Raw genomic sequence first — 27,244 nt, 5'->3', positions numbered from 1 at the left:
TGGTTTTTAACCAAGCTTCATTGGTATTTAAAATGGATTAGATTTATACAGTACTTTATCTTTTCTACTCTTAAAATATGAATGACCAGTTTATATGATTTATAAGGCTTTGCAAGAAATGAGAGGCACTTTAAATGTTTAAAAAAAGACTGAAGAAATAAGGCTGGATTATGGCAGCTTTATGACCAGAAACAAAATTCAAATGAGTTTATTTCGTATCCAGCATGTGCTGGTTGACAGTGGCTTTGCAAATTGCTTGTTGACATACAGTAACAGTAAAGAAAACTTTGTGATTTTTAGACAAAACAAACCATAATAACAGAATTAACTTGTCTTTATAATTGGGAAGAAGAGCCTTGTACTTTTCAGTTAGCTTACTGCCTACAGAATTGGTAGTTTGGTGAATTTTAGTGCTGAAGATGCATGATTATTGACAGGAGCTGGCAATTTAATTTGGAATGGCGATGAGGAAGGCAGTCATTGTGAAATTACCATATTGTAACTAGCAATAATAAATGTTGTTTCCACTTGCAGTTAATTCTGGGGCAAAGATGACAATCATGTCTTTGAATGTTTTGTGATTAGTTTTAAGATGCCTTGGTGCTGTTCTTTGATAACTATCTATGACATTTGTATTTTAAGAATATTCTGACACAGAACAATGTAGTCGCTTGAATTCATTTGTTTTTATTGAGTGTGGGAATTTACCATTTTTACTGAGTTGGAGGAAGTCTTTAAAGTTATTGATATGGCAAAAATGCAGTAACTTTTTATTTTATTTCTGGCCTCATTTTATTTCTATTCTGTTAAGTCAGAGTTTAAAAATTAGTAATGTGCAAGTTTAACTTTCTTTCCTTGTCTAATTTCATGCCTTCCAAATCTAAATATCATTTTTAACAAAATAGTACAAAACCCTACTAATGCTGTTAATGTTGAATGTCAAAATTTAGCCATGTTAAAACTGTTTTTCCTCCGCAATTTAATCAAGTTTAATCATTTATTTAAAAAAAAGGAGTTTCATTAACTAATTTATAATTGACAAAAATAATTACACTTGTGATTTCCTTTCTAATCTTGGTTATATTACATAAAATGTATTGTGCTAACACCCTAAGTAAGCCTAGTGTAGCACAGTAGAAGTTGCTTTTCCATTTGGGAACAAGAATCCTAGCTAGAATGAGGCAAGAGTTTATTTTTCAGTTAAAACCTTTTCCATTATCTGTTGATTAATACATATTTTCCTTTACAGCCATGCATCTAATGTATCTGTATTGTAATTTTTGGGTCATACAAAGTGAATGTGGATTTTTAAACAAAGCTATAATACAAGAATGTTATGTAGAATGCATTTTGATAAGGCTGACTGAAAGGGATCCTGTCTCTTTAAAAGGTAAAATGGGTGTGTTGTAATCGCTCTTATCAAATGGCCTCAATGTCTTTCAAGCTGCCAACACTCGTGCAGAGGGGTCTGCAGGCACTACCGCCCAAATGGCCGGACTTCTGGACAGTGGGATCTCATGGGAGCGGAACTGTATCGGCAATGTCCTGGAGGAAGCAATGAACTGTTTTGCAGAGATGCAACGACAGACAGAGGAGAGATTTCGGATGTGGATGGAAAAGTTGACCCGCTTGGACACTGATGAAGATGCAAAACAGCAACCAAATCGACAGGAGCCCAAAATGTCAACAAGTGGCACGCCAGTGCCTCCTTCTAATCAATCTAGCACATTTATGCATCTATCCAGCAACCATTCAATTCCACAACCATCACATAACCCTTATATGAATAACCAGCCAAATATTGACTGTACTCCAGCTTATCAAATGTCTTTCAACAACAATCCTTCAACTGGTTTTCAGGAGAATGGAAACTCCTCTGGTCATGACCTTAATCACTCAAATGTTTGAAGCAATCAGATATTCTATAGCATTAAACTCTCAGTCAAACAAGTATTTGAGCAGAGATCTTATAAATAAGGTTTCTAAATATCATACATGAGCAGCAATGCAATTTTGTATATGGTTTAGGAACTGTAGTGGCCAGGTTGTTGTTAATCACAATGACTGCTTGAAATAGAATTTTAAAGCCAAAAGTCACCATGATAACCATAACAACCTACCTCTGATTTTACTAACACAAGAGATACTGCAGATGCTGGAAATCTGGAGCAACACACATAAAATGCTGGAGGAACTTGGACAGCATCTGTGAAGGAGAATAAACAGCTGATGTTTTCGGGCCAAGAGCCTTTCTTGAGTTCTGATAAAAGGATTTTGGCCTGAAACATCAACTGTTTATTCCCCTCTGCTGATAATGTCTGACTTGCTGTGTTCCTCCATCATTTTATGTGTACCTTTTATTTTCTCTTTGGTTGCATTAAAGGCAGATTTTTTTTCAATATTAGTGTTGAATTGGCATATTGATTTATTAACTAACAATTAGCAATTATAATTTTAAAATAATAGGAAAAATGGTTTTTACTATTTGAAGTCACTAGTTAATAAAAACCCAGGGATGTTCAGGTTGATGCACCCACATAGTTTTGTATGTGAAGCTGTTCTCATTTGCAGCAGTGACAGACAAAATTCCAGTAATCCTTGCATTAGTGTCTGGAAAACATTGAAGAGAATGTTTGCCAAAAGATGCCTCTTCTTTGTCATTGTCCAAAATGGCCCCCTTGTTTACTTCCTCTTCATTTGGTAAATCAGCTACTCATCTCTTCCTTTCCAATTTCTTATTTTTTTCTTTCTGTCTCAACATCTTCCCGACCAGATACTGATAAAAACAAAATGACTCAAATGTGCATTGTACTCTGCTCCATTTATGCAATACAATTCTATTTGAACTGAATTTCTAGAGTTCAGTGTGTGTTCAGTGCAAGCAACAAAGCATGAATTCCTATTCCAATATCTATTCTGACTTCAGAATGGTCAGCAGAAATTGCCCAGTTCAGAAACTATCTTAAAGTTTTTGATCTCTGACACTTGAAATTGTATATTTCAAGACTATTTAGGCAGTGGTAATAGTTCTACATATCCTTGTTAGATTCAGTCTAATCCTGCAATACTTGTTTGCTGTGTAAGCATCAGAAACTGAATACCATAATTGCATGTTTCAGGTTTAGAATATGCTGACCCAGTCAAAGTGTCTGCCGTGTAACGATATATTTTAACCTAGAGCAAAAAATGAACTTTGGAAGAACTCAGCAGTTCATGCAGCATCTGTAGAATAGGAAGCCGATCAGTTCATGCGAAAGGTCTTGACCTGACGTGTCGACTGTCTGTTTCCCTTAGATTTGCTTGACCCACTGTGTTCCTTAAGCAATTTGTTATATTTTACTCCAGATTCCAGCATCTGCAGTCTGTTGTGTTTCCAATTTATCCATATACTGAAGTTTGGAAATTGCCAGCAACTTCCCACTCTTGATTGGGACATCAGTGAGATGCCATTATAAATACCTTTCTATGAGTAGATATGAGAAAATCAAAGTTTCAACTATTGTCTCTTAACTTATTGCTGTATATATATTTTTTTTACACCTCCCCATTCTCTCCTTTATCATTCTTGCCCTAAATTTCTTGGTAAAACAGTTGAGATCTCAATTTTGATCATGTCATCTGATTACCTGGATTTGAATACCAATATTCATATGGTGATTAAAATCAATCAGGAGATGCAAAAGTGATTTTCACCCAATTGGAAGAAATATTTACATCAATCTTCAATTTTAGATCTTAATTCAACAGCAATAGATATCGACTTGGTGGATTTGTTGTGATTCATGGCATATGAATAAAGTTTTATGTGGTTAAAGAGGAGTGGCCATTAAAAATATATAAAGCTTTTGAGTTATGAGATCCTACATATACTGAGCAATGTATTTCTATCTCTTGGTGGGCTATTTATATGAGGCCATATGTCATTGAATTATAAACTTGACATCATATTGATAGAACTTTTCTCAAAATTTATAATTACTTAACAAAAATATGTAAAAGTAGGTCAACAAAGCATTTCCTCTAATCCTATAAATATATTACTTAATTGGCATGGTATTGACTGGCAATCATTTAAATTTGATCCCTGGTCTGTGCTGAGTTGACTTCTTCTCTGGGTTCGCGTGTGAAAATTTCATGCACAAACATTCAAATCATTTAAGTGACATTCGAAACTCTAGAAGGCTTTTCCCCCCAATATGGATGAATTCTGATCTGCCAAGTAGCCATTGTTGTCTGTTTTTAACCTTCTGTTCCTAGACCAGTTGGGTAACAGTGTTGCAATTGGTAATCTAATGCATCTAGGCTAAGGAGGGTGAACAGTCAGCTAAGGATCTTGTTTTTGATTTGGTTTGCTGTCAATTAAGTGCTGACAATTAAAATGCGCAGGGTTGTCAGATAAGGACAGGATTAGTATTGTCTGTTTTTGACACTTGGGTGAGGTCTGAAAGTGTTGTCTGAATGTTAACTGGTATTTTGAGGAGCAGAAAGAAGAAATTGGGTACTAGGAACTTGCTCAATTGATGCAAGGATGAGAAATTAAAACTTAACTAAATTGTATAAATTTTACAGTATAGACAATTTGAAAATAATTTAGGCCACCAAGCATCTAACACTCCCTCACCCCCTCCCCTGGTAAATAATCATAATCATAGTCAGTTTGCATTATCCTGATGGAAGTATCCATGGTATAATCAAATAAGTGTATGTAAATTTTCCCCCTTCATGTGTCAATAGACTTTCAGTGAATGTGTGCCATTCAGTTACAGTTTAAAGTAACAAAAGATTAGAATTAGCTCCCATGGTGAAAGCATGAAGCTTCCATAAATGTGACATTTTTTAAAGAAAGTAACAATCCAAAGCATGTTCTTTATAATTTTCAAGTGGGCTCACTGAAGTAACTTGAAGTTTAGGATGTGGTTTATACAAAATGACCACACTAAACTAGCTTATCCATTGCATGTGCTGATAAACCAAAGTTCAAATTGCAAAAAAAAATCCTCCATTTTGACAATTTTTATTTTTAAAGAAAACAATTCAACCAGCACTTGTGTACTTTTATGCACGGGATGTTTATTATTTAATAATCATATAGAAAGATCAGTGCTGATATATCTCTGAAATGTCTTATGGCCTTGTATTGCAGACTTGAGCACTGTATTAGCTGTTTACAGCAGATTACTATTTGATATAGGAGTTTAGAGAGAATATTGTGTACCCATCCATTATATGTTGGAAATATCCCAAGATTGGTTTTGGGTGAGTAATTTGAGTAAAATTCTTTGGAGGAATATACCACTAACACATTTAGGAGGAAAGAGAAGGTTCAACTGAACAGCAAATGCTGGAAATCTAGAAACAACAGAAAATGCTAAAATATTCAATAGGTCAGGTAGCACCTGCTGAATGGGGATCCATTGTGATGAAAGATCATGATCTGAAATGTTAACTCTCTTTCTCTCTCATAGTGGGTTGCCAGACAATAGTATTTTCAGCATTTTTGTATTTACTTTTCAAAACCTGAGTTGAGGTCCTAATTTTTCAGAATTTAAATTTTATGCTTCCAGGACTGTTCTACCAACTTATCATTGTGCTGGATATCTGACATTGATAGATCTTAAAGTCTTTGTAGTCGCATTGCTGGTTATGCTTTGAACTGATATTTGAACAAATTCCTTCAGATATTAACTAATGTGTTGCTACAAACATGTGTGCTGTGTTCTGACCATGTTTTCCATCACCAGAAATCCATGACTAGTTTTGTCTTCAAACATTATGTAGGAAGATTAAACTTAATAGCACATTATAGGACCCTGTTCAAATTTAACTTTTCGAAACTTTCCCCCCACATCCTTAAAGTTAGGAAATGACCCACCGGACATAAAGTATTTTCCCTCCTTCACAGAATTGTTTATTTTTATGTAATCTGAATTTTTTAAATATAGAGTTAGGAAATAACCTTCATCTAAGCAGGCAGGAAGTTTTGTCCAAATTTTCTGAAATTGGTTGAATGTGTAAACTTTAGTTTGGAGAGGTTCTAATTTTCTACAAAACTTCTACACTAAACCTTAATAAAAATACAATTTGGGAATGTATTCCTTGTTGGTGTACCTGGAGTGAATTTATCTCTTAAGCAAACTTAGTTCCATGGCTTTTTGTCGTCTGGGATTTAGTGAAGACTAGAGCTATGTCGCAGATTGGTGATGCCTTGTGACCCAACTTCAGAAAGCAGTGCCAATATTGGATTTTAACATTCTTTGTAATTTTAAGTTTTCTTTTTTGTTGTCTGTTATTCAGAGATTAATGACAACGGTTCGTGTTCTTATTTGAGAATTTCTTTCGGGAAGATATTGAAGGGTGGACTGGTTTTGGGCAGGGGGAAGTAAAAGTAAATTTTTTGTGCATGATTTAATATAATTAGTGATAACAGTTGGTTTAGTTACAGTCTCCTTCCCACAGTTAGAGGGTTAAGAAACCTTGGACTCAATTTAACTTGGAATTTATTAACCCATTCTAGATGAGGGATGTCTTTCCCAGATGAGTGAGAGAGGAGCAAACATCTTTAATAATCCCCTTTCCTCCTACTCACAATAATGGCTCAGTTCTGTGGAATTGTTAGAAGTGACAATTTTTACATGGAATGTGCCACTTGTGCAAAGGTTGTGATTGAAGAAAAATCCAACTTCCACTATGCATAGATTGAAATTCACTCTTTATGCACCCTGGTTCTCTAACAATTGTTTTAAGTTTCCTTTCTATCTTTCCTGATTTTGTAGATTTACTGGGTCATTAGCATTATAACAGTCTGTGTAATCTGTGGCTCACTAAGAATGAATGTAAGGTATCTCCAAAGATGAAATTCTTGAGCAGTTTTTGAAAAAGCAGCTCATGTAGATACATGGAGGTAGGGTTTCTACTCTTCTGTTATTAAAGCTGCTATTTGCACTGAAACAATGAGTTACTAGTATTAAGCAACATCTGTGGACGCTAGTTGTGAACAGTATTTACAGTGCAATTTACTTTTTAAAACTGTACTAGAGGTGGACACAAGTATCAGATCTGGGATTTGTTTTTTTTTAAACTGGTGATAAACATGTGCCTTTTCCATTTTGTCTTTCTTTTGCATTAAACTTAAAATTTCAAACTTTTAGAAACTGAAAATGAGTTTTCCCCCAATCATTTAACTAGTGCTATATTTTTGATACAGCTCCAAATAGAAACAGTTTCATTATAGATTTAATGCTGTAAACTCAGTTTTAGTTGCTTATCATTCTGAAAGTTATCAGTATAACCAGGAAATGACCTAGCATGATTTCCAATTCAGTAAGAACTTCGACATTAAAACCAAGAATGATTTGATTTTTTGGGATTGTCTTGTGAGGTAAGTTCCTTCAGAACAGACAGGAGGCTTTGTGCATTTGAGGTCCTGTATCAATCACTGAACATGATCTTATATTAAATATTAATGTAAATGGAGCAGAAATAATCTTTTTGAGGCTGCTATGTTATTCACTGAGATCTGTGAAGATTCCCACCACATCCTGCAACCTTGTCTGATTTCCTTATTTCTTGATTCCGTTGCTCCTTATACAATGTTGTGGTGTTTAATGAATTGCAAAACTAACTTTAATGAGTTAAAGCATGACTGACAGCGTTTTACCTCACACCTAATTCTCAGTGTTACTGCTTTAAGCTTTTAATTTAAATGCGGACAAAAAAATTGCTCATTCTTCCTTATTTTGCCACGGACTTCATACTAAAAAGATAGTATACTCCAGTGTCCAATGTGATATCGTTGTGTGAGTGTTAAACCTGACTATTGGCAGGCTATACACCTTTATTTCCTGAATACCATTCCATCTGGGATTTCTGGATAATCAACATAATACTGACTAATTTTCCTCTATTTTACACAAACTAAACCATTTCTCAATTACTGTTTGGTTAAGCTTAATGACTACTATTTCTCAAAAGAATAGTGTTTTTGTTTAGGCTATTGAATTATTAGCAATCAAAAGACAACAGATGATACAAACTCAAAAGAAGTACAGCTTTGTGAATAAACCCAGTTCCTGTAGTCCAAAAATATAATGTCAGTCCTAGTCTATGCTTATTTGTTTCTGTATAAGCTTTGCTGTGTGATCCAACCATTTTGCTTCTCCTTGTGCTTACTGATATTTTTTCAAGCTCTAATTAAATAATTTTAATATGGAATTCATGGGCTTGGAAAGAATAAAAAAAAAGCAGAATCTTGTTGCGTCACCTATCCGTTTGTCATGGCTAATGTGAGACTGGGTGCAGTGGTCCATATATGACTGAAGCAGTGTTTTGTAAGGATTTATCAGGATTTCATGTACTTCTGTTTATAAAGCCAGGAATGTGCTATGCTTTTTAAAAATTGTTTTCTCATCTTCCATAACACTTCCAATGATTTATGCAAATCTGTCTCCTGTATTCCTTAAAGTATACCGTCTAGTTTTAATTACCTTGCATTGTTTATTCTCCTGAAATGTAACACTTAGTTTTTCTTAGAAACTATTAATCATTTGCGGTGAGGTATCTAAGCATTCTTGTCAATGAAACAACTTCAACAAATGACAAATCTCCTAGGAACTCAGTAGATCAAGCAGCATCTGTGGAGGTAAAGGGATGGTCATCAATTCACTTTGAGACTCTGCATCAGAGGTCTATTCTTCAACATTTAGATTAAACCAAATAATATGTTTACCTTTACTTCAAGGATTGTTGAGTACAGAAAAAAATTGGGGCCATTATGGAGTACCAAGTGAATTCTCCCCAAAAGCCCAATACAATTTTTGTACTCAAAGGTCAACATATATAGCTTAATCATTTGCTCTATCTGTATATTCAAGAATAGATTTGATGCAGGGTTTTGATCCCAAAACGTTGATTATTCCTTTGCCTCCACAGATGCTGCATGACCCACAGAGTTGCTCCTGAAGTTTGGGTTATTATTAACTTTGTTTTATTTACAGGAATGCCCAAATACCTCTTTACTCAAATGTTTAATTGTTCCTCACCAAATAACAATTTTTTTTCCTATTTCTCCTGTCTTGCCTTAGTTAAACTTTTCCCCTTTGTATATACTCAGTGCTCTCCTTGCAACTTAGTTTCCAATGTGGTTTTGTTTTGTCAGCTGATTTGTATGTTTTATCAATTCATTTAGATTCCCACATATTTGCCACCCTAATTTTTTGAATTTTTTTTTTTAATTACTTTAATGTCTTTTTTATAGTAATGTTCCAACTAGCTGACAATACATCATTGTAGACATGGCCCTTTAACTTTCTAAGCTGTAGTGAAAACAATATTTTGATTTCACAAAAGCTCACTTCCATACTAATTCATCCCCTCATAGCAGCATGGTATATCATCCTTCCTGTAATCAGTGCCTGAACTTGTACAAATGAGACTTTTCATGTAACATCTTGAGCATATTCCATTTACATTACCTCATTTGTTACATATTCTATACCTCTCACCATGTATAATTGATGATTCATTTTGTCTTGTTTAGTTGAACCACTTTCTATACACAGCAGAAAATTAATTGGTGATTTTGAACATCCCACTGAAAATACATTATTGCCCACTTTGATTAGATGAATTGTTATAAAGTGGACTACAACAAGATGTTCACCCAAGTATAGAAGTTTGAAGTTACTGCTTAAGAAAATTACCAAGTCCATTACTGAATGATTGTTCCCCAAATTTTTGATCTGTTTTTAATTATCCAGTCTCCACTTTACAATAAGCTTATGCATATTCAAGGTAACTCTTTTTAATAGAATATTCCCACCTTGTATTGTAGCCATCCTTGGGCATTCTTTTGGAAATGCAAGCTTAACATCATACTTGAGATTGTGTTTTGTTGTAATTGGAAGGTGATACCTTTCTCAGCTTGCTTACCAGTGCTTAATCTCCCATGCAGCTCAGCAAAATTGAAATGGAGCCACTAGCTTAATTCAGATCTGAAATGAAATTATCTTTGCAATGGGTTATTGACTTTTATTATTTAAGTAGGGGGAAATTTGGAATTTTTATGCACTTTTTAATGAGTCAGTATTAATTGCTAATATCCAAGTCTCATCACAGAGAAAAGTATATTGAAAAAGTAATTAATAGGGCTGGGTTTGGGGTAGTGTTTTCCTCATTAATGTTTTGCAAAGCATTGAATGGTCGAAGCACTCACAACCCTACCCATTTTTGGTAAAACTAAGATCGTGGGTGTTGTTGTGACTCCCAGCAACCAACATCCAGGATTGGTGCTTGTGTCCGCCTTTATTTTCTAGGATTTGCTTTTGCAACACCTTACCTATGTTATGTATCTATATTGTTTGCTAAGTTCTCTATTGCCCAAATCCCTGTAAAGTCAAGAAATGTAAAGTAAAATAACTGCAATTTCATTGAAAATAAATTGTTCAGATTGAAAATTTCTTTTGGCCTTTTGAAGTTTTCAGAACATAACTTGTGTAATTTGCTTGGCTTGAATATTTGTTCACCTCACTTGGTACCTTAAGATTTGTTTGTTTGAATATTGCAGTGGAATTCTTCGTAAGAATAATAACGTTAATTGTTTTTGCCAGAGGAAATACAGCCACACTTGTGATATTACCATTCAAGAAATCTGTAGGAAGAGGAGACAATCTTTTTGCAGTAGCTTTTTCAGCAAAATGTAACAGTATGAATTTCAGTGTTCATGGGTTTGAGTTTTCAAAAATTAATGAGTAATTGATTTCTTTTGGCTCTGACAAAATAGGAGCTTTTAAATTTGAAAATACATCACTGGTTAGTGAAGTCTGATGTGTTGCTGTACATATTTGTATAATGTTTAATGATATAGCTGTATGCATTTTGCAGCATCCATTCTTAGTAGGCATTCTTGCCCCAATCCTGAAAAGAGAGCACTGGCTACAAGCAAAGGTGTAATGAGCTATAAATCTGTTGGCTCTTGTCAGTTAAAAAAAATCAGTACAACTAAATGTACACTGCTTAACCCAGCTCTTTAGCCCATTTTAAGATTATAGTCTTTATCCCCTGAGCAGTTCTGCTTACGTGATGACCTCTAGGCAGTTCTTCTCGTACCTTCCTCCTCCACAATTTCAGTATTTCTTACCTGACTGCATCTGTTCAAAAGCAATCAAAGCTATGAAATGTGTTTGATTTTCCCCTTTTTTAATTTTCTTCCACCCTTCTATTGCCATCACTGAAGATGTAGCCTTTGTCTGGTGTTGAGTTTCTTATACTTATTGAGCAGTCTTAATGCTTTTACTCTAACCTTTAATTCTCCCTGAAGATTTTCAGAAATTGTGTGGAATTGAACTAATTCTGGTTAACTGCATGCAAGTTAAACCAGTCCAGAACTAATCTGTGGACACATTTATGACTCTGCTCAGTCATGAGAAGTTCAAGGAGTATCATTACAGTGGAAGTCTTGAAACTGTAATTTGTCAGGCTATGCCACCTCCAGTAGATACAATAAATTACCTATCAGATGCACGGGGCAGTGATTGGTGTATTTTTTTTAAGAAAATGAGTGATTTGAGTTATTGACATTACACAGTTGAAAGCTCAGCTTTTCAGTTGTTGTAATCAAATAACTTGCAGTAAAATTGTGAATCAAGAACCAGTGCTAAGTACATTTATTCAATGAGCAGCACAAAAAAATTGGCTATTTACACACCATCTTCTATTCCATTTGTAAAAATTATATTGACTCCTTAATTGAAGACTTATTTGCTTCAAGGGACATCAAAACCTCAATGTATAGAAAGAGACTTTGAAATTCAATTTCATAATTGTTTATTATTTCATTATTAACTTCATTCAGATTTAGGAGGAAACCAATTTAAAATCAATATTTTTACAATCTTTCTCTCCTTGTGCTGTGAAAGTGAGATCAGCATGTTTTACTACTATGTTAATAGTTATATATACCATTTAAAAATCTAATAAACCAAATCCTTACTTGAAATCTCATTTTGAGTAAAGAAATTGACTTTAGGACATTACTTTCATTAGAAAAATACCTGGTTGTAACGAAGTGGCTGTAAGAAATATTGACTAAAAGTACAGTGCATTTTACTAATATAAAAACTACCAAATCTGAATGGCTGTTTAGTTTTTGACAAGATCCTTAATGTAAAAAATCTTTGCAAACTGCACTGCCAAACTCCTATCAAGATAAATACTTAATACCATCAACCCTGGATAAGAGCATTTTAATCCCTCTTGTGCTGTCTCAGAATACCGTGGTCCTTTCCCTTGTAGTGATCTGCACTAAAGCAGTACGTTTCTTAAGCTCGGCGGCGTGTTATTTGGTAACACTGAAGATGCAGGACCACAGCTACAGAAATAACCAGATGTACCTGTACTTTCTGAATCTGAAGACTGGAAATTTTGCCAAACATGTTTTAAAGGGGTAGGTGCTAAAGTATTTATATTTGCATGTATGTACTACCAATAAATGTTGCATGTCATTGTGTCTGTTCCATGTATTAATTGCTACTGTATAAATATTGACTGCAAGGAAATTATGAAGCTTTGGTCAGTGTTAATTTGCTTAACTCTGCAACAATACAGGTGATTATTTGTTGAATTATACAATCTTACATTTGTAACTAGTAACGTTCCCCCCTTTTTTTTATAAAACAAAACAGTTTAAAACCAAATACCTCAAAAAAGAAGGTTGATTCAGATAAGTACATAACATTCCTCAGAAACTGCATATGGTTGGTTCTTGGCTTGCAGGAACACTGAAAATAAATACTATGTGTAGGTTATCTACACTTTCCTGTTTGGTTATGACAACCAGGTTTTTTTTTACTTATTCATTTTTGGACACACTACTTTTGGCCAAGTATTTACCACATTGAAAATACTGCAATATATTTCTAAAATGGAAAAAAAATTGGTTACACTGTTTTTAAAAAAAGAAACATACTCTTAATTCCTGTTGTAAAGTTTATATATGGTAACATTAGACATGAATATTTTCAGGATCTTTTGTGCTACAACCCACGCACAATTGAATAGCCTGTTTGTAGATGGAGAATGGCCACTGCGGCAAGTACTAAGGAGCTGTTTACGGCCTTAAAACTAACTTAGGTGTCTCTTCTATAGTTGGATGAAACTGAGGAAGTTCTTTCTGTAGCATGTATTCATAACTGTATGCATCACTGGTCCTAGAAGTATTTCTATTCTGATCATTTTTTTCTTTTAATCACAGTAATCAAGTGGAGCCAATTGCATGCTTGTGTTTGTGATTTTTGGAGATCCATCTGAGAATATGAATTTAGTTTGTGAACTTGTACCATTGTTGAGCTTCTGTTCTTAAATGTATTTGATTCCATTCTGTCAATTTTGTATGGTTAATTTTCCCTGTCGCGTGTGAAAAGTCCATTTTCACTTCTGATAGTTTAAAGTTCTAAAAGGCATGTTCTGCCTGACACATTGCAATAAAGGTGAGGTTTATTAGGTTATGAGAACAATGTCCATATCATTTAAAATAAGCCTCCTTTACAAATTAAGTCAGCTATATATCGTGAAAAGTTGGTCCTTCGTATATCATTCTTTTGATTGTCTAATCAGTCAAAAATTTGGAAATCATTACGGAAGTATACATTCAGATAAATGTGGACAGTACTGTACGTGTCACAGATTTTGTGATCTAAAGGAAGTGGTTTCTGACAATTGTATCATTTGTCAGATTCATTTTCTGATTCAATGACTTTAGACTTTTTAAACTTTTTTTAAAGAACAGTTCTGCTTTCTATCATGTGTTTACTGTGGAGCTTTTCCCTCTGTTGCATCAGGCTAACTTGAGTGACCATTTTTGAAATACTGATGTAAATGGATCAGTACCAGGCTTGTACCTTCCTCGATTAACTTAAAATGTATTACTCTGTTAACTCAAAATGAATTATTTCTAACTTTGTTCCCATTGAAGCAATGTGGTTGTGGTGCATATAGCTAAAAGTTTGCTCTGTTAATAATGAAATACCTTTTTATAAAAAGCACTCCTCATCACATTAATATCAGATCAGTTAAGGAAGGGGGCAAATTTGTTTATTTCAGATTGTGTACACATCAGTTTTCTGCAAAAGCAGTTGGGGTTTTCCTTTGTCAATTTATTAACACAGTGACGATAGTCATAGTCTTACTTTATTGACCCAGGGGGAAATTGGTTTTTGTTACAGTTGCACCATAAATAATTAAATATTAATAGAACCATACATAGTTAAATAGTAATATGTAAATTATGCCAGGAAATAAGTCCAGGACCAGTCTATTGGCTCAGGGTGTCTGACCCTCCAAGGGAGGAGTTGTAAAGTTTGATGGCCACAGGCAGGAATGACTTCCTATGACGCTCTGTGTTGCATCTGGGTGGAATGAGTCTCTGGCTGAATGTACTCCTGTGCCCACCCAGTACATTATGTAGTGGATGGGAGACATTGTCCAAGATGGCATGCAACTTGGACAGCATCCTCTTTTCAGACACCACCGTCAGAGAGTCCAGTTCCATCCCCACAACATCACTGGCCTTACAAATGAGTTTGTTGATCCTGCTGGTGTCTGCTACCCTCAGCCTGCTGCCCCAGCACACAACAGCAAACGTGATAGCACTGGCCACCACAGACTCGTAGAACATCCTCAGCATTGTCCGGCAGATGTTAAAGGACCTCAGTCTCCTCAGGAAATAGAGACGGCTCTGACCCTTCTTGCAGACAGCCTCAGTGTTCTTTGACCAGTCCAGTTTATTGTCAATTCGTATCCCCAGGTATTTGTAATCTTCCACCATGTCCACACTGACCCCCTGGATGGAAACCGGGGTCACCGGTACCTTAGCTCTCCTCAGGTCTACCACCAGCTCCTTAGTCTTTTTCACACTAAGCTGCAGATAATTCTGCTCACACCATGTGACAAAGTTTCCTACCGTGGCCCTGTACTCAGCCTCATCTCCCTTGCTGATGCATCCAACTACGGCAGAGTCATCAGAAAACTTCTGAAGATGACAGGACTCTGTGCAGTAATTGAAGTCCGAGGTGTAAACGGTGAAGAGAAAGGGAGACAAAACTTCCACTGATGGAACTGGGAAATGGGGTTCAATTGGGAAAAGTGTGAAGTGATGCACTTCGGAAGGTTGAGCTTGAAGGCCAGATTCTTAGCAGTGTGGAGGAATAGGAATCTTGGGTCCTCAAAGTTGCTGCGCAAGTTGTTTGGATGGTTAAGAGGATATATTGCGTGTTGGCTCTCATTAATTGGAGGATTGAGTTCAAGAGCTGCCAAGTAAAATTGCAGCTCTATACAGCGCTGGTTAACCACACTTGGAATATTGTGTTCGGTTCTTTTCGCCTTATTATAGATGTGATATGGTAGCTTTGGGTGCAGAGGAGATGCTGTCTGGATTAGAGAGTATGTACGATGGGGGAAGGTTGAGCGAGCGAGGACTTTTGTTTTTGGAGTGAAGGAGAATGAGAGGTGATTTGACAGAGATATGAAAGATGATAAGAGGCATAGAATGGACTGTCAGAGACTATTTCCCAGGGCAGAAAGGCTAATAAGAGAAGGCATAATTATAAGATAATTGGAGGAAAGTATGGGGAGAGTGGTGGGAATGTCAGAGGTTGGTTTTAACACGGTGACTGGTGCATGTAACGCACTGCCAGGGTTGGTGGTAAAAGCAGATACATTAGAGATATTTAAGAGACTTTAGATGGTCACATAGATGAAAAAAATGGAGGTCCATGCGGGAGGGAAGCATTAGATTAATCTTTGAGTAAGTTAACAGGTCTGTAAAAAATCATAGGCTGAAGGGCCTGTACAGTACTGTGCTGTTCTATGTCATTTATATTCCCAGTAAATTGATGTCTCCTACGTCATTGCTATCATTTACTGCTTGTATTTAAACTTCATCAACACGTGACTGCTCTGTACATTTGTATACTCCAGCCTGTTTTAAAGACCTTACATTTTATAGCTTTTGTTCATTTTGCATGTGCGTATGGTACAACAATGAAAGGATGCAAGTTGCATGTGCATATAAAGCTATTTGGATGCAAAAATGTGTATGAAATGCCAGAGACACTGTATTAAGCTAGCTGACTTTTAAGTGAGAAGTTTGCTCTGCTTTTAAACTGGATGTCTTTATTTATATACTCCATCCCATATCTGTTGATGTGCATGCTACCATTGTTCTGGTGGGATATCTACCCTCAAGCCATTTCCTTGCAGCTCAATACCAAGAAGCGTATCATAATTGTTGCACTATTGTACCTATCTTTTCAGTTTCTAGAATATAAACTGAAATGTAATAACTCCACCAAATAGGAGAGTAGGAGGGTGAATGCTCTCAAGGTGCAGAATCTTCCTTCAACATACTGCATTGTTGAATTTACAAGGTGATTAAAGGTAAAACCTCCCTTTGTGCGCCAACTGTGATTTGTTTCAAGGTGGGGTTGAAACACCATGTTGTTACTTCATTAGGGTTCAGCTCCTCGTTGTTATGAATGCACATTGATGATGTATTTTACATCCATGAAATTAATTCACAAATTGTTTAATAATGACTGAATTAGTCATGCCCAAAAATCATTCAAAGCAGAATTTGCATCTTGATGCAATATGTTAGATAAATTGTAGGATTAAAATTTAAGCCTGATGTATTATCTAATACATAATACTCTTCTGAAGGACCCTTGCTGGAACGTGCACTCCTTGTTTCCTGGGGAAGTTTGTAACATTTATTATACTTAGTTCATAAATGTCTGGACGTCAGCTGGTGCTATCTTTTTAGTTTCATACATAGTTACACCCCAACTGAAGTACTTTGTTTTGTGATGCTTGTGATTTTTCAATTTTGCAAACCCCTAAACAATTATCAGAATAAAATATACTGTACGTTGCCAATATTGGATGGATCTTGTCTGACCTCTGCGGTCATATCACCTCACTTTGAGCTAACTTTGCTGACACATTAAGTGCTTGATTCTTAATAATCTTGAGATCTTTGTGGCAGACTGGGCCATGAGCAGCTTGACCTCAGGCTGTGCAAACTGGCTGTGTTTGTGGACTGCAGTGGTAACTTTCTGACAGGTTAGAAGTTCTTAGTAGTTTTTAAATGTCTCTGATTTTATTAAAGTGACATTTTACATTTACTGTACATAAATAAAGTAATATTTTAAAACAGTAAAATAAAAGTTTCAATCATAAACAACCATTTAACTTTTCAATGAAGGTCATTGGGACCCATTCAAATAAATGGAGTCATGATGACGAGTATAAAGGTGTGAAGCCATATATAAAATGCATTGTGTCTCTAAACCCAGATCATTATAGAAGCATCCTGAACACAATGGTGAATTTGCAAACAGAAATGAGGCCAGTACCCCTGTGCCTAAACTTTAGTACTTCCATCCTTCCATTTTGTGGTGTTCAGAGCATGCTGACATACATATTGTGACTTGCTAATAATTCTCTTGGAACCCAGTAGCTAGCTGATAGTATGACCTAGCCCATGTGTTTAGCTAATGCCATCTAAGGCTACGTCCACACTAGACCGGATAAATCCGTAACCGAAGCTCTTTCTCTTCGTTTTGACCCTTCGTCCACACTGAAATGGCATTTTCCTCCCCCAAAAACAGATTTTCTAAAACACTCTCCAGAGTGTTTAAATCTGAAAACGCTGGTTGGCCGTTGTAGTGTGTACGGGGTAACCGGCTAATTTTAAAACGCTGTCATGATGTGCCGGAACAAATGGTGGTGGCAGCGCAGCATTTCATCGTTTTCTTGAACGCAACCTCCAACACCACAACAACAATATCTGACAGTAGATGTGTAACAGCCTAATGTAACATTGTATGGAAATACAAGATAACACTGATGCAGACATGTGTTATACATTTAACAAGATGCTTTATTAATGTATTGCTTGTGCAAACAGTCAATAGATGCAATTGTCACTTTTGGCCAGTAACTTGTTTTATTGCACATATTAAATACAGCAAAATAATACACAAAGACATGACAAAGGTAAAGGCAAACAAATGAGGTAACAGTAACTTTCACTTTTGCCCAGTAACAAGCCTTATTGCATTTAGTTGTAGCCGTCATCCCTTTCATCAGTGAAGAGACTGTAGGAAATGTTTCTGGACAAACGCGCACCAAGTATACCGTTTCCTCTTCACTTGTTTTCTGTATGTCCTGCGTATGCCCAGTAGGAGGAGATTAGCCCAAATATCCGTTTTAATGTGGACGGAGGTATTTTCAAAAATGCCTGGTGTGGACACCTATCGTTTTTACGTGAAACCGGCATTTTCAAAATTATCCGGTCTAGTGTGGACATAGCCTAGTCCCACAGGAGAAACTTTGATAAAATGTCCCTCTTCACCAGAACATTAAGAGAGTTTAATTAATCAAAACAAAATTTATTTGCAAAATGATGTTTCATTCTTATTAATTTATTCTAATTAAGTTCTCTCTGAATTTATTCTTATTTTTAAAAAATGAAGCGGGTCTGCCTGTTCAGCCTATGGCAGCTCCCAGCAGACTGAATCCGATCTTTCCTTTCTTTCCTCTATACCCCTGCAAATTATTCTCTTTTGCTTCTCTCCTCCCCCCCTCCCCTCACAAGACACCTTTCACTAGGTATTTGACAAAAAGGATCTTGGTAATTTGCAGTTAACTTACCAGTATGTCTTGGAATGGAAGGAAACTGAAAGATTCATAAACACAGCACTGAATTGAACTAGACCTTTTGAGCTGTGAAGCAGCAGTGCTAATTGCCAGCCTATCAGGCTGTCCGTTTAGTTATTATAACGTACCTGTTGCTATTACTTGCAAGGATCAAAATGTTTTAAAGTAGTATTTCTAGTCACTGTCCTACCTAGAAAGGGGTTTTGCCTTCCTTGCGGCTGTTAACATTTTCAGTGTGATTTCTATTTCAAACTTTTCATCAGAATATATATTGAAAATGTTCTATTTGGAAAAGAAATTATGAGTCCTAATGCAATTGAGGTTTCAACAGTTAATTACAGTTTATGGTGTATTGGACAGACCTGAAATGTGAGAACTTGCTTTCAACTCCTTTCCTAGAGACATCTTTCCCCTGTTTGAAACGTGCAATCCCTCACTCAAAGCTGTCCAGTAACCTACTTGCAAGAGCAATACAAGGGAAATAAGACTGACTGTTTAGCTAGCAAACAGAAATTCAGTATATATGCATGGTCTCATCAATCCTTATGAAATACAACCCATTTGCCAGCCCAAGTTTGGGATCACAGTCATACTATTCTGCTAAATTCATTAGATGTAAGTTGATATCAAATTTAAATCAATGAATGACAAAGCATTGTATACTAGTTATCTCACATCTGCCAAATGTCAAGGATCAAGGATTTACACGTATTAGGAATTTGCTGTGGTGTGTTGGTCAGGGCTGGTCTGCAACAAAAACTGTAATATTAAACAAGTATGAAAATGTTATATATGTATTTACAATGTAAACAGCATTATAAAAAGTGGTTTAAAGTGTCAACAGTGCAGTGATGGGGATAATAGATAGGGGAGAGGGCGAGCTAGAATGGTTGATCAGATTAACTACCTGTTAATCTTGATATTGTAAAACACTGACATAAGAACTTCCAACACCAAAGCTTCTTACTCTTAATGTTAATTGTGAGAAATAGAATGTTAATTCTGTAACAACTAGGATGTAGGAACAGATTAAATCTGATCTACAAATGCAGTCATTTACTATAGGTATTAGTCAATCTGGGATTATCTGATAGCTGAGGGAACTTTTTATAGGCAGTAAAAAGACCTTTGGCACATATATGTGAGGTTGAAAAGATAAGTTTTGTTCAAAGTAACTATTGCGGAATAAAGAATTAAGTTAATATTTTCATTTTCACCAAGTTGAACATTATTTAGGTAATACAGAATAGATACAACGAAGGCAATATAGTAGAAATTATTTTGGATATTTGAAGTGGAGAAAAGTGGAATTTACAGCATTATGGCTGAGTTTGCAGATGATACAAAGATGGGTGGAGGGGGAGATAGTGTTGAAGAAGCAGGGAGTTTGCTGAAGGATGTTGGGAGAATGGTCAAAGAAATGGCGGGTGGAATACAGCATTGGGAAGTGTATGGTCATGCATATGGGTAATAAAGGCGTAGGCTATTTTCTAAGTGGGAACACATTCAGAAATCAAAGGTGCAAACAGACTATTGCAGAATTCCCTAGCGGTTTACTCTTAGGTCAAGTCAGTAGTAAGGAAGGCTAATGGAATGTTAGCATTCATTTCAAAAGGGCCACAATATAAGAGCAAGGATGTAATGCTGAGGCTTAATAAGGTGTGGGTCAGACCATATTTGGAGCATTTTGAAAAGTTTTGGGCCCCATATCTAAGAAAGGATGTGTTAGCATGGAGAAAGTCCAGAGAAAGTTTACAAGAATAATCCCAGGGATAAAAGGATTAAGGTATGAGGAGTGTTTGATGGCTCTGGGCCTATACTCTTTAGAGTTTATAAGGATTTTGAGAGATCTCATTGAAATATTGAAAGGTCTAGATGGAATGGATGTGGAGAACATATTTCCAGTAGTGAGAGAGTCTAGGACCAGAAGGCACAAATTTATAATAAACAGACATTGCATTAGAATAGAGATGAGGAAGAATTTCTTTAGCCAGGGGGTGGCGTACCTTTGGAATTCATTGTCACAGATGCCTGTGGAGGCCAAGTCAATGAGTATATTTAAAGCAGAGGTTGAGAGGTTCTTGATTAGAAAGGATGTCAAAGGTTACAGGGAGAAGGCAGGGGAATATGATTGAGAGGAAAAAATAAATATGCCGGGATCAAAAACTGGAGCACGCTTGTTGGACCAAATGGCCGAATTTTGCTCATGTGTTTTATGCTCTTATGATACAAGCTACTTCCTTGATGTTTACACAAAATATACCAATATAACTCATTTTGAAAAGTCTCTCTCAAAACTGATCTAGAAATCATTAAATCTTTTACAACAGCTTGGACCTTAATTCCAACGTTATCACCTAACTAACACAGTGAAAGTGGATCAAATTCTCTAGCAGCTTATTTCATTGAGCTGCAGAACTTTGTGATTGTTCTCCCTTTTCATTCATTTAGGAAGCTTATGCATTACAGCTGTATAAAATGTTGAATTTTGCCCGAGTACAATGACAACGTCAGTATTATTTGTACTGCTGTAATCGAAGAGGTACTGACCGAAGATAAAGAGGTATTGTAGCCCAGATCTGGTTGATCTCCTTGTAACACCTTGCTGAGAGAGAGGTCTCTTCCTAAGCTTTAGGTCGTCCTTTTTAATGGAGAAGGTTAAGGGAATGCTTGTGTCTAAGTGGGGGGAGAAAAAGGCTAGGATGAAGCACTGACTTTAAAATAAACTTGCCTTATATTATGTCACATAGAGGCCAGAAACTGTAGACTTTTAACATCTAGATTTAAATACAGCGTTCAGGGTTCAAAATTGATTTATTCCTTAAATTTTACTTTTGTAGTCTGTTAAGTTGCACCATAGAGAACCAGACATTTTACTCTTGCTACATAAAGCTTGCCTAAAATTGATAAGCCCATAAACCTTCCACGTTTGCACTTTCAGAATGCCATCAGGTTGCCTTTTTGTCTCAATCAGACAACGTAGTCTTGTGCAATCTTATGGATATTGCCTGTTAAATGTGATAAGCTTTGTGTTGCTCTATAGTTTTCTCTTGTCTTACTTTTTTCTGTCCTCTCTTGTAAGAAACATTGACTAGAAGTTAGTTAAATTTGCTTGTTTGAGCTTGAGTTCCAAGTTAGACTTTGATTGGATTGCCTTCTTGGGACTACCATTTAGAGCCAGCCTCATTGCTACTGCAATTTTTTTGAAAAATTGGCAGCATTTCTTTAAGTATTATGTTATGAGGATGCCAAGTAGCCCCAACAACATGCTTGGTTTTGGCTTTGCATCTTTATATATAAACTACATGAGCTGAATGTTCCTTTATAACAAAGATTTAAAATATTAAATAAAACGAACCATTACCTTGCATAACACAAAATGTTGGAGAAACTCAGTAAGTTAGGCAATATGGAGGGAAATGGACATTCGATGTTTCAGGTCAAGACCCTTCATCAGAGCTGGAAAGAAAGGGAAGGTGGCCAGTGAGGTTGGGGGGTGGGGGTGGCAGTAACTATCTTGGGTGCATGTTGTATGACACCTTCATTAATTTAAGCAACCTTCAAAATGGAATTATAAAATATTCTGCCTACTCAAGACACAAACAAATTTTGGAGGTAATTATTATGGGTTACTTGTGTTGATAGTTCTAGGAAATTGGATTATGCTTTGTACTGTTCTCTTTTTTTTGATATTCTTTGGCAGAACATGTGTATTTGTGGCTCTTCTTCAGACCACACCTACAGTGCTGTCCACATTTACTGCTTTGTTTTCAGATTATCTGCAACATCGTGATTACAGCAGAATTTACAAAGCACATTGAAAGATTGAAGGTTGGCATTTTTTTTGTTGTTTTCTCATTACTGCATTTTCATTCAAGAACTACCAAGGTTGTTTCACTGTAAGGGAAATTTTTCTTTGTGCATGCTGGAGGTTGCACTGCATTTCACAAAACATTCAGTTCAGCAGAAGTACATCATTGTAGCAACTTCTATATCATATACGTAAAATTTTAGTTAACTGCCTGATTATCAGAATTGCTTTTACCTTTCTCTTTTCTGCCCTTTTGTACACGTGAATAAGCTTATCCATTGTGTTATGTGTTCTCAGATGGCCCTCCAGTGACAGCACATTATGATATTTCTGACACTAGCTCCGACCCAGGAGTGTTGACCATGGATAATCTTATTGCAGCTGCTGCCGCGCAGGAACAATTCTCTTTTGGACATCATGAGTTTAAGGTCAACACAGTTAGGAACCAAGGACTACTGGAACAATGCGTTGCAGGTTAGTTAATGAATAATACTTTGTTTTCTTTCTTTTACCTTTTGTGTTTTAGAAGTAATTTCAGTCTTCTACCTTTAAAAATTCTGAGCCACTGTACTGCAGTTTCTTGTAATACTTGTAATGTGGAAACAGCATCAGCACATATGCCCCCATCTTGGAAGCCACAAATGCATCAAGTCTGACCTTGATTAACACTTGGTAACATCATAGAGGAAGACAATTTGATTCTCCTTAGTGACTTCAAATCCCTGGCCAGAAAAGGCTCAATAAGTGCAATTGGCAAGGAAGGAGAACAGACAAAATGCCTGGAAAACAAATCTTGTGAACTGTCTTATGCAGCAGAAATAACCAACTTAATTGATTCATTCAGACCCAAGTTCAGTTTCTTGGCTGTACCAGTTTACTAATCTCAACCAGGGAAATTGTAGGAATGTTACAGGGGAATAAAAATTATTATCAGCTTATCCAGTAAACTCATTTGGGCATGTGAAAGTGTTCCTTCACATATCCATTCACTTAAAAGGAAGAAGCAGCTATAAGGTGGTAGAGAAAGTTCATTATGGTGATTGACATCTCAAAACAAGAAAGTTTGTTATGACCTTGTGTTATCCAAAAGTGTTTTCCTGCTTGTGAAATGCAGTATTGTTTTATAGGGAATGTGATTGCTAATTTTCACAAAAATACCTCCTGTAAGCAATGGAATACCAGTAACCAAGGAATTTGTTCTTAAGCAAGAAGCCGGACAGGTGGACAGACCACCTGTCCACTACAACAAGTTAATGTTTCATCCAAAATAGAAGACATGACCATTTGACAATTATTAGTATGTAGTGTAGTGGTATATTTACTGGAATAGCTGTCAGGGTTTGGATTGTTTACCTTATATAGGGGTTGAAATCCCATCATGGCAGCTGGCAAATTTAAATACAGACAACTAAACACTGCAACAGTTTTTTTTAAAGTAGAAACCTCCATAATGATAGCCATAGAATTAAAAGAACATCATAAAAATGGTTCTGTGATGTCCTTCAAGAGAAGATCTTGCTGTCCTTAGAACATAGAACAGTGCGGCCTGGGAATAGGCCTTTCTGCCCACTGTATCTGCGTTGCAGGGTGCCAGTCTGAACAATCTCATCTGCCTGCACATTACCTGCCTGTTCCTGTGTCTTGTCAGAACCTTCTGTTGTACTGCTTCTGTCACCTACTCTGGCAGTGCATTCCAAGACCCTAATCTCCAACTATTCCCCCTCTGCAATATTTTGACATTTCCTAGGCTCTTCATGCCTCTCATAATTTTGTATACTTATATCAGCTAACCCCTCAGTCTTTGATGCTCCAGACGGAAAAAAAATCCAAATTTGTCCAACCTCTGTTTATAGCTAACATTCTGTGATCTAGGCAATATCCTGGTGACCATCTTTTGCATCTTCTCCAAAGCCTCCACATCCTTCCTATGGTGCGGCATTCAGAATTACATAAAATACATCTAATGTGGCCTAACCAAAGCTTTATACAGCTGTATGTGACTTCCCAGCTTTTATACTCAGTTTTCAGGATAACCTGATGAGGGCAAGCATGCTTTATGTCTTTACCGCTCTATCCACTTGGGTGGCCACTTCCAGGCAACTGTAGATTTAGACACCAAGGACCCTTTGTACCGCAATATTGTTCCGGGCCCTTCCATTTATTGTATACGTTCCTGTTGCATATGACCTCCCAGAATGCATCACCATGCTGTTCACCATCCTTGTGAAGCCTGACATACAAGTTACTCCAGCCCAGTTGCTGCAGTTGATTAACATAGTGATTATTAAGGACATCCTTAATAGAGGTGGATAATAAATGCTGCCGTTACCTGCAAGATCATAACCTATGAATTAATAAATACATAAAATAATTATTGATTGTATTCATGGAGCTACCTAACATGTTTTCTTAAGGAAGGAAAAGTCACTCTTGCCTACTTGGTGTATCATCTAATTTAATTATGCACTAGTGGATAGAGATCATGAGAAAAGAAAATTTTGAATTTAATGATAGAACATGGAAATCTACAGCACATTACAGGCCCTTCAGCCCACAATGTTGTACAGACCATGTAGCCTACTCTAGAAACTGCCTAGAATTTCCCTACCGCATAACCCTCTACTTTTCTAAGCTCCATGCACCTATTTAAGTGTCTCTTAAAAGACCCTATTGCATCCGCCTCAATCACTGTTGCTGGCAGTACATTCCACACACCCACCACTCTGTGTTTAAAAAAAAAACAACCTTATCTTTGACATCCTCCTTGTACCTACTTCCAAGCACCTTAAAACTGTGTTCTTTTGTGTTAGCCACTTCAGCCCTAGGAAAAAGCCTCTGACTATCTACACGATCAATGCCTCTCATCATCCTATACATCTCTATCAGGTCACCTCTCATCCTCCATCACACCAAGGAGAAAAGGCCAAGTTGACTCAACCTGTTCTTATAAGGCATGCTCTCCAATCCAGACAACATCCTTGTAAATCCCCTCTGCACACTCTCTATAGTGTCCACATCCTTCCTGCAGTGAGGTGATCAGAAGTGAACACAGTATTCCAAGTGAGGTCTAACTAAGGTCTTGTATAGCTTTACCATTACCTCGTGGCTCTTGAACTCAATCCCACGGTTGATGAAGGCCAACACACCATATGCCTTCTTAATAACACTGTCAACCTGCTCGCAGCTTTGAGTGTCCTATGGACACGGACCCCAAGATCTTGCTGATCCTCCACACTGCCAAGAGTCTTCCCATTTATATTCTATTCTGTCTTCAAATTTGACCTACCAAAATGAACCACTTCACATTTATCTGGGTTGAACTCCATCTGCCACTTCTCAGCCCAGTTCTGCATCCTATTGATGTCACACTGTAACTTCTGATAACCCTCCAGACTATCCACAACACCCCCAACTTTTGTGTCATCAGCAAACTTACTAACCCACCCTTCTACTACTTCAGGTCATTTATAAAAATCACAAAGGGGAGGGGTCCCAGAAGAGATCCCTGTGGAACACCACTGGTCACCGCAAGCCAATTCTGGATCCACAAAGCAAGGTCTCCTTGGATCCCATGTCTCCTTACTTTCTGAAGGAGCCTTGCATGTAGAACCTTATCAAATGCCTTACTGAAATCCATATACACTACATCCACTGCTCTACCTTCATCAATGTGTTTTGTTATATCCTCAAATACTTCAATCAGATTTATAAGGCACAACCTGCCCTTGACAAAGCCTTGCTGACTATCCCTAATCAGATTATGTCTCTCGAAATGCTCATAAATCCTGCCTCTCAGAATCTTCTCCAACAAATTGCCCACTGCTGAAGTAAGACTCACTGGCCTATATTCCCTGGGTTATCTCTACTCCCTTTCTTTCAAGGGAACAACATTTGTAACCTTCCAATCCTCTGGTACTTCTCCTGTCCCTATTGATGATGCAAAAATCATCACCAGAGGCTCACCAATCTTCTCCTTCGCTTCCCACAGTAGCCTGGGGTATATCTTGTCCAGTCCTGGTGACTTATCTAACTTAATACCTTTCAAAAGCTCCAGCACATCCTCTTTCTTAATGTCTAAACACTCAAGTGTTTCAGTCCTCTGTAAGTCATCCCCACAATTGCCAAAGTCCTTTTCACTGGTGAATACTGAAGCAAAGTGTTCATTAAGTACCTCCGTTACCTCCTCCGGCTCTGTGCACACGTATCCACTGTCGCTGCTGATTGGTCCTATTCTTACACTGTTCATCCTCTTGCTCTTCACATACTTGTAGAATGTCTTGGGGTTCAAGGCCTTCTCATAGCCCCTCCTAGCTCTCCTAATTTCATTCTTGAGCTCTTTTCTAGCACCCTTTTAATTTTCTAGAGCTCTTACAGTACCTAGTTTCTTGAACCTTTCATAAGCTTTTTTTTCTTCTTAAATAGATTTTCCACATCCTTTGTACACCATGGTTCTTTGACCCTATCATCCTTTCCCTGCCTCAATGGAACACACCTGTGCAGACCATGCAAATGTTCCCTGAACATTTCTACTGTGCATTTCCCTGAAAACAGCTGCTTCCAGTTTATGTTCCCAAGTTCCTGCCTAATAGCATTGTATTTCCCCTTACCCCAATTAAATGTTTTCCCAAATTGCCTGCTCCTATCCCTGTCCAGTGCTATGGTAAAGGAGATAGAGTTGTGATTACTGCCTCCAAAATGCTCTCCCACGGAGAGATTTGACAC

General features: G+C 36.8%; 1 protein-coding gene across 6 annotated transcripts in view; it reads left to right on the top strand.

The window, feature by feature from the left end:
* The window catches only part of ark2n (arkadia (rnf111) N-terminal like PKA signaling regulator 2n), a 103,630-nt gene that overhangs the window by 68,474 nt on the left and 7,912 nt on the right, over nt 1-27,244 (top strand). For 5 of the 6 annotated variants that reach the window (XM_063046982.1, XM_063046984.1, XM_063046987.1 and 2 more), the window contains one exon: nt 22,820-22,996. In XM_063046982.1, coding sequence (XP_062903052.1) covers nt 22,820-22,996 — 177 coding nt within the window. Of the gene's footprint in view, nt 1-1,444; nt 10,657-22,819; nt 22,997-27,244 lie in introns of those variants that run through there. The other variant, XM_063046988.1, reaches the window with a different exon arrangement.

This window comes from Mobula hypostoma, chromosome 4 (genome assembly GCF_963921235.1).
Source record: "Mobula hypostoma chromosome 4, sMobHyp1.1, whole genome shotgun sequence".
NCBI classification, from domain to species: domain Eukaryota; kingdom Metazoa; phylum Chordata; class Chondrichthyes; order Myliobatiformes; family Myliobatidae; genus Mobula; species Mobula hypostoma.
Note: the sequence above shows the minus strand (reverse complement) of the source record. Positions and strands in the feature narration are given on the sequence as shown.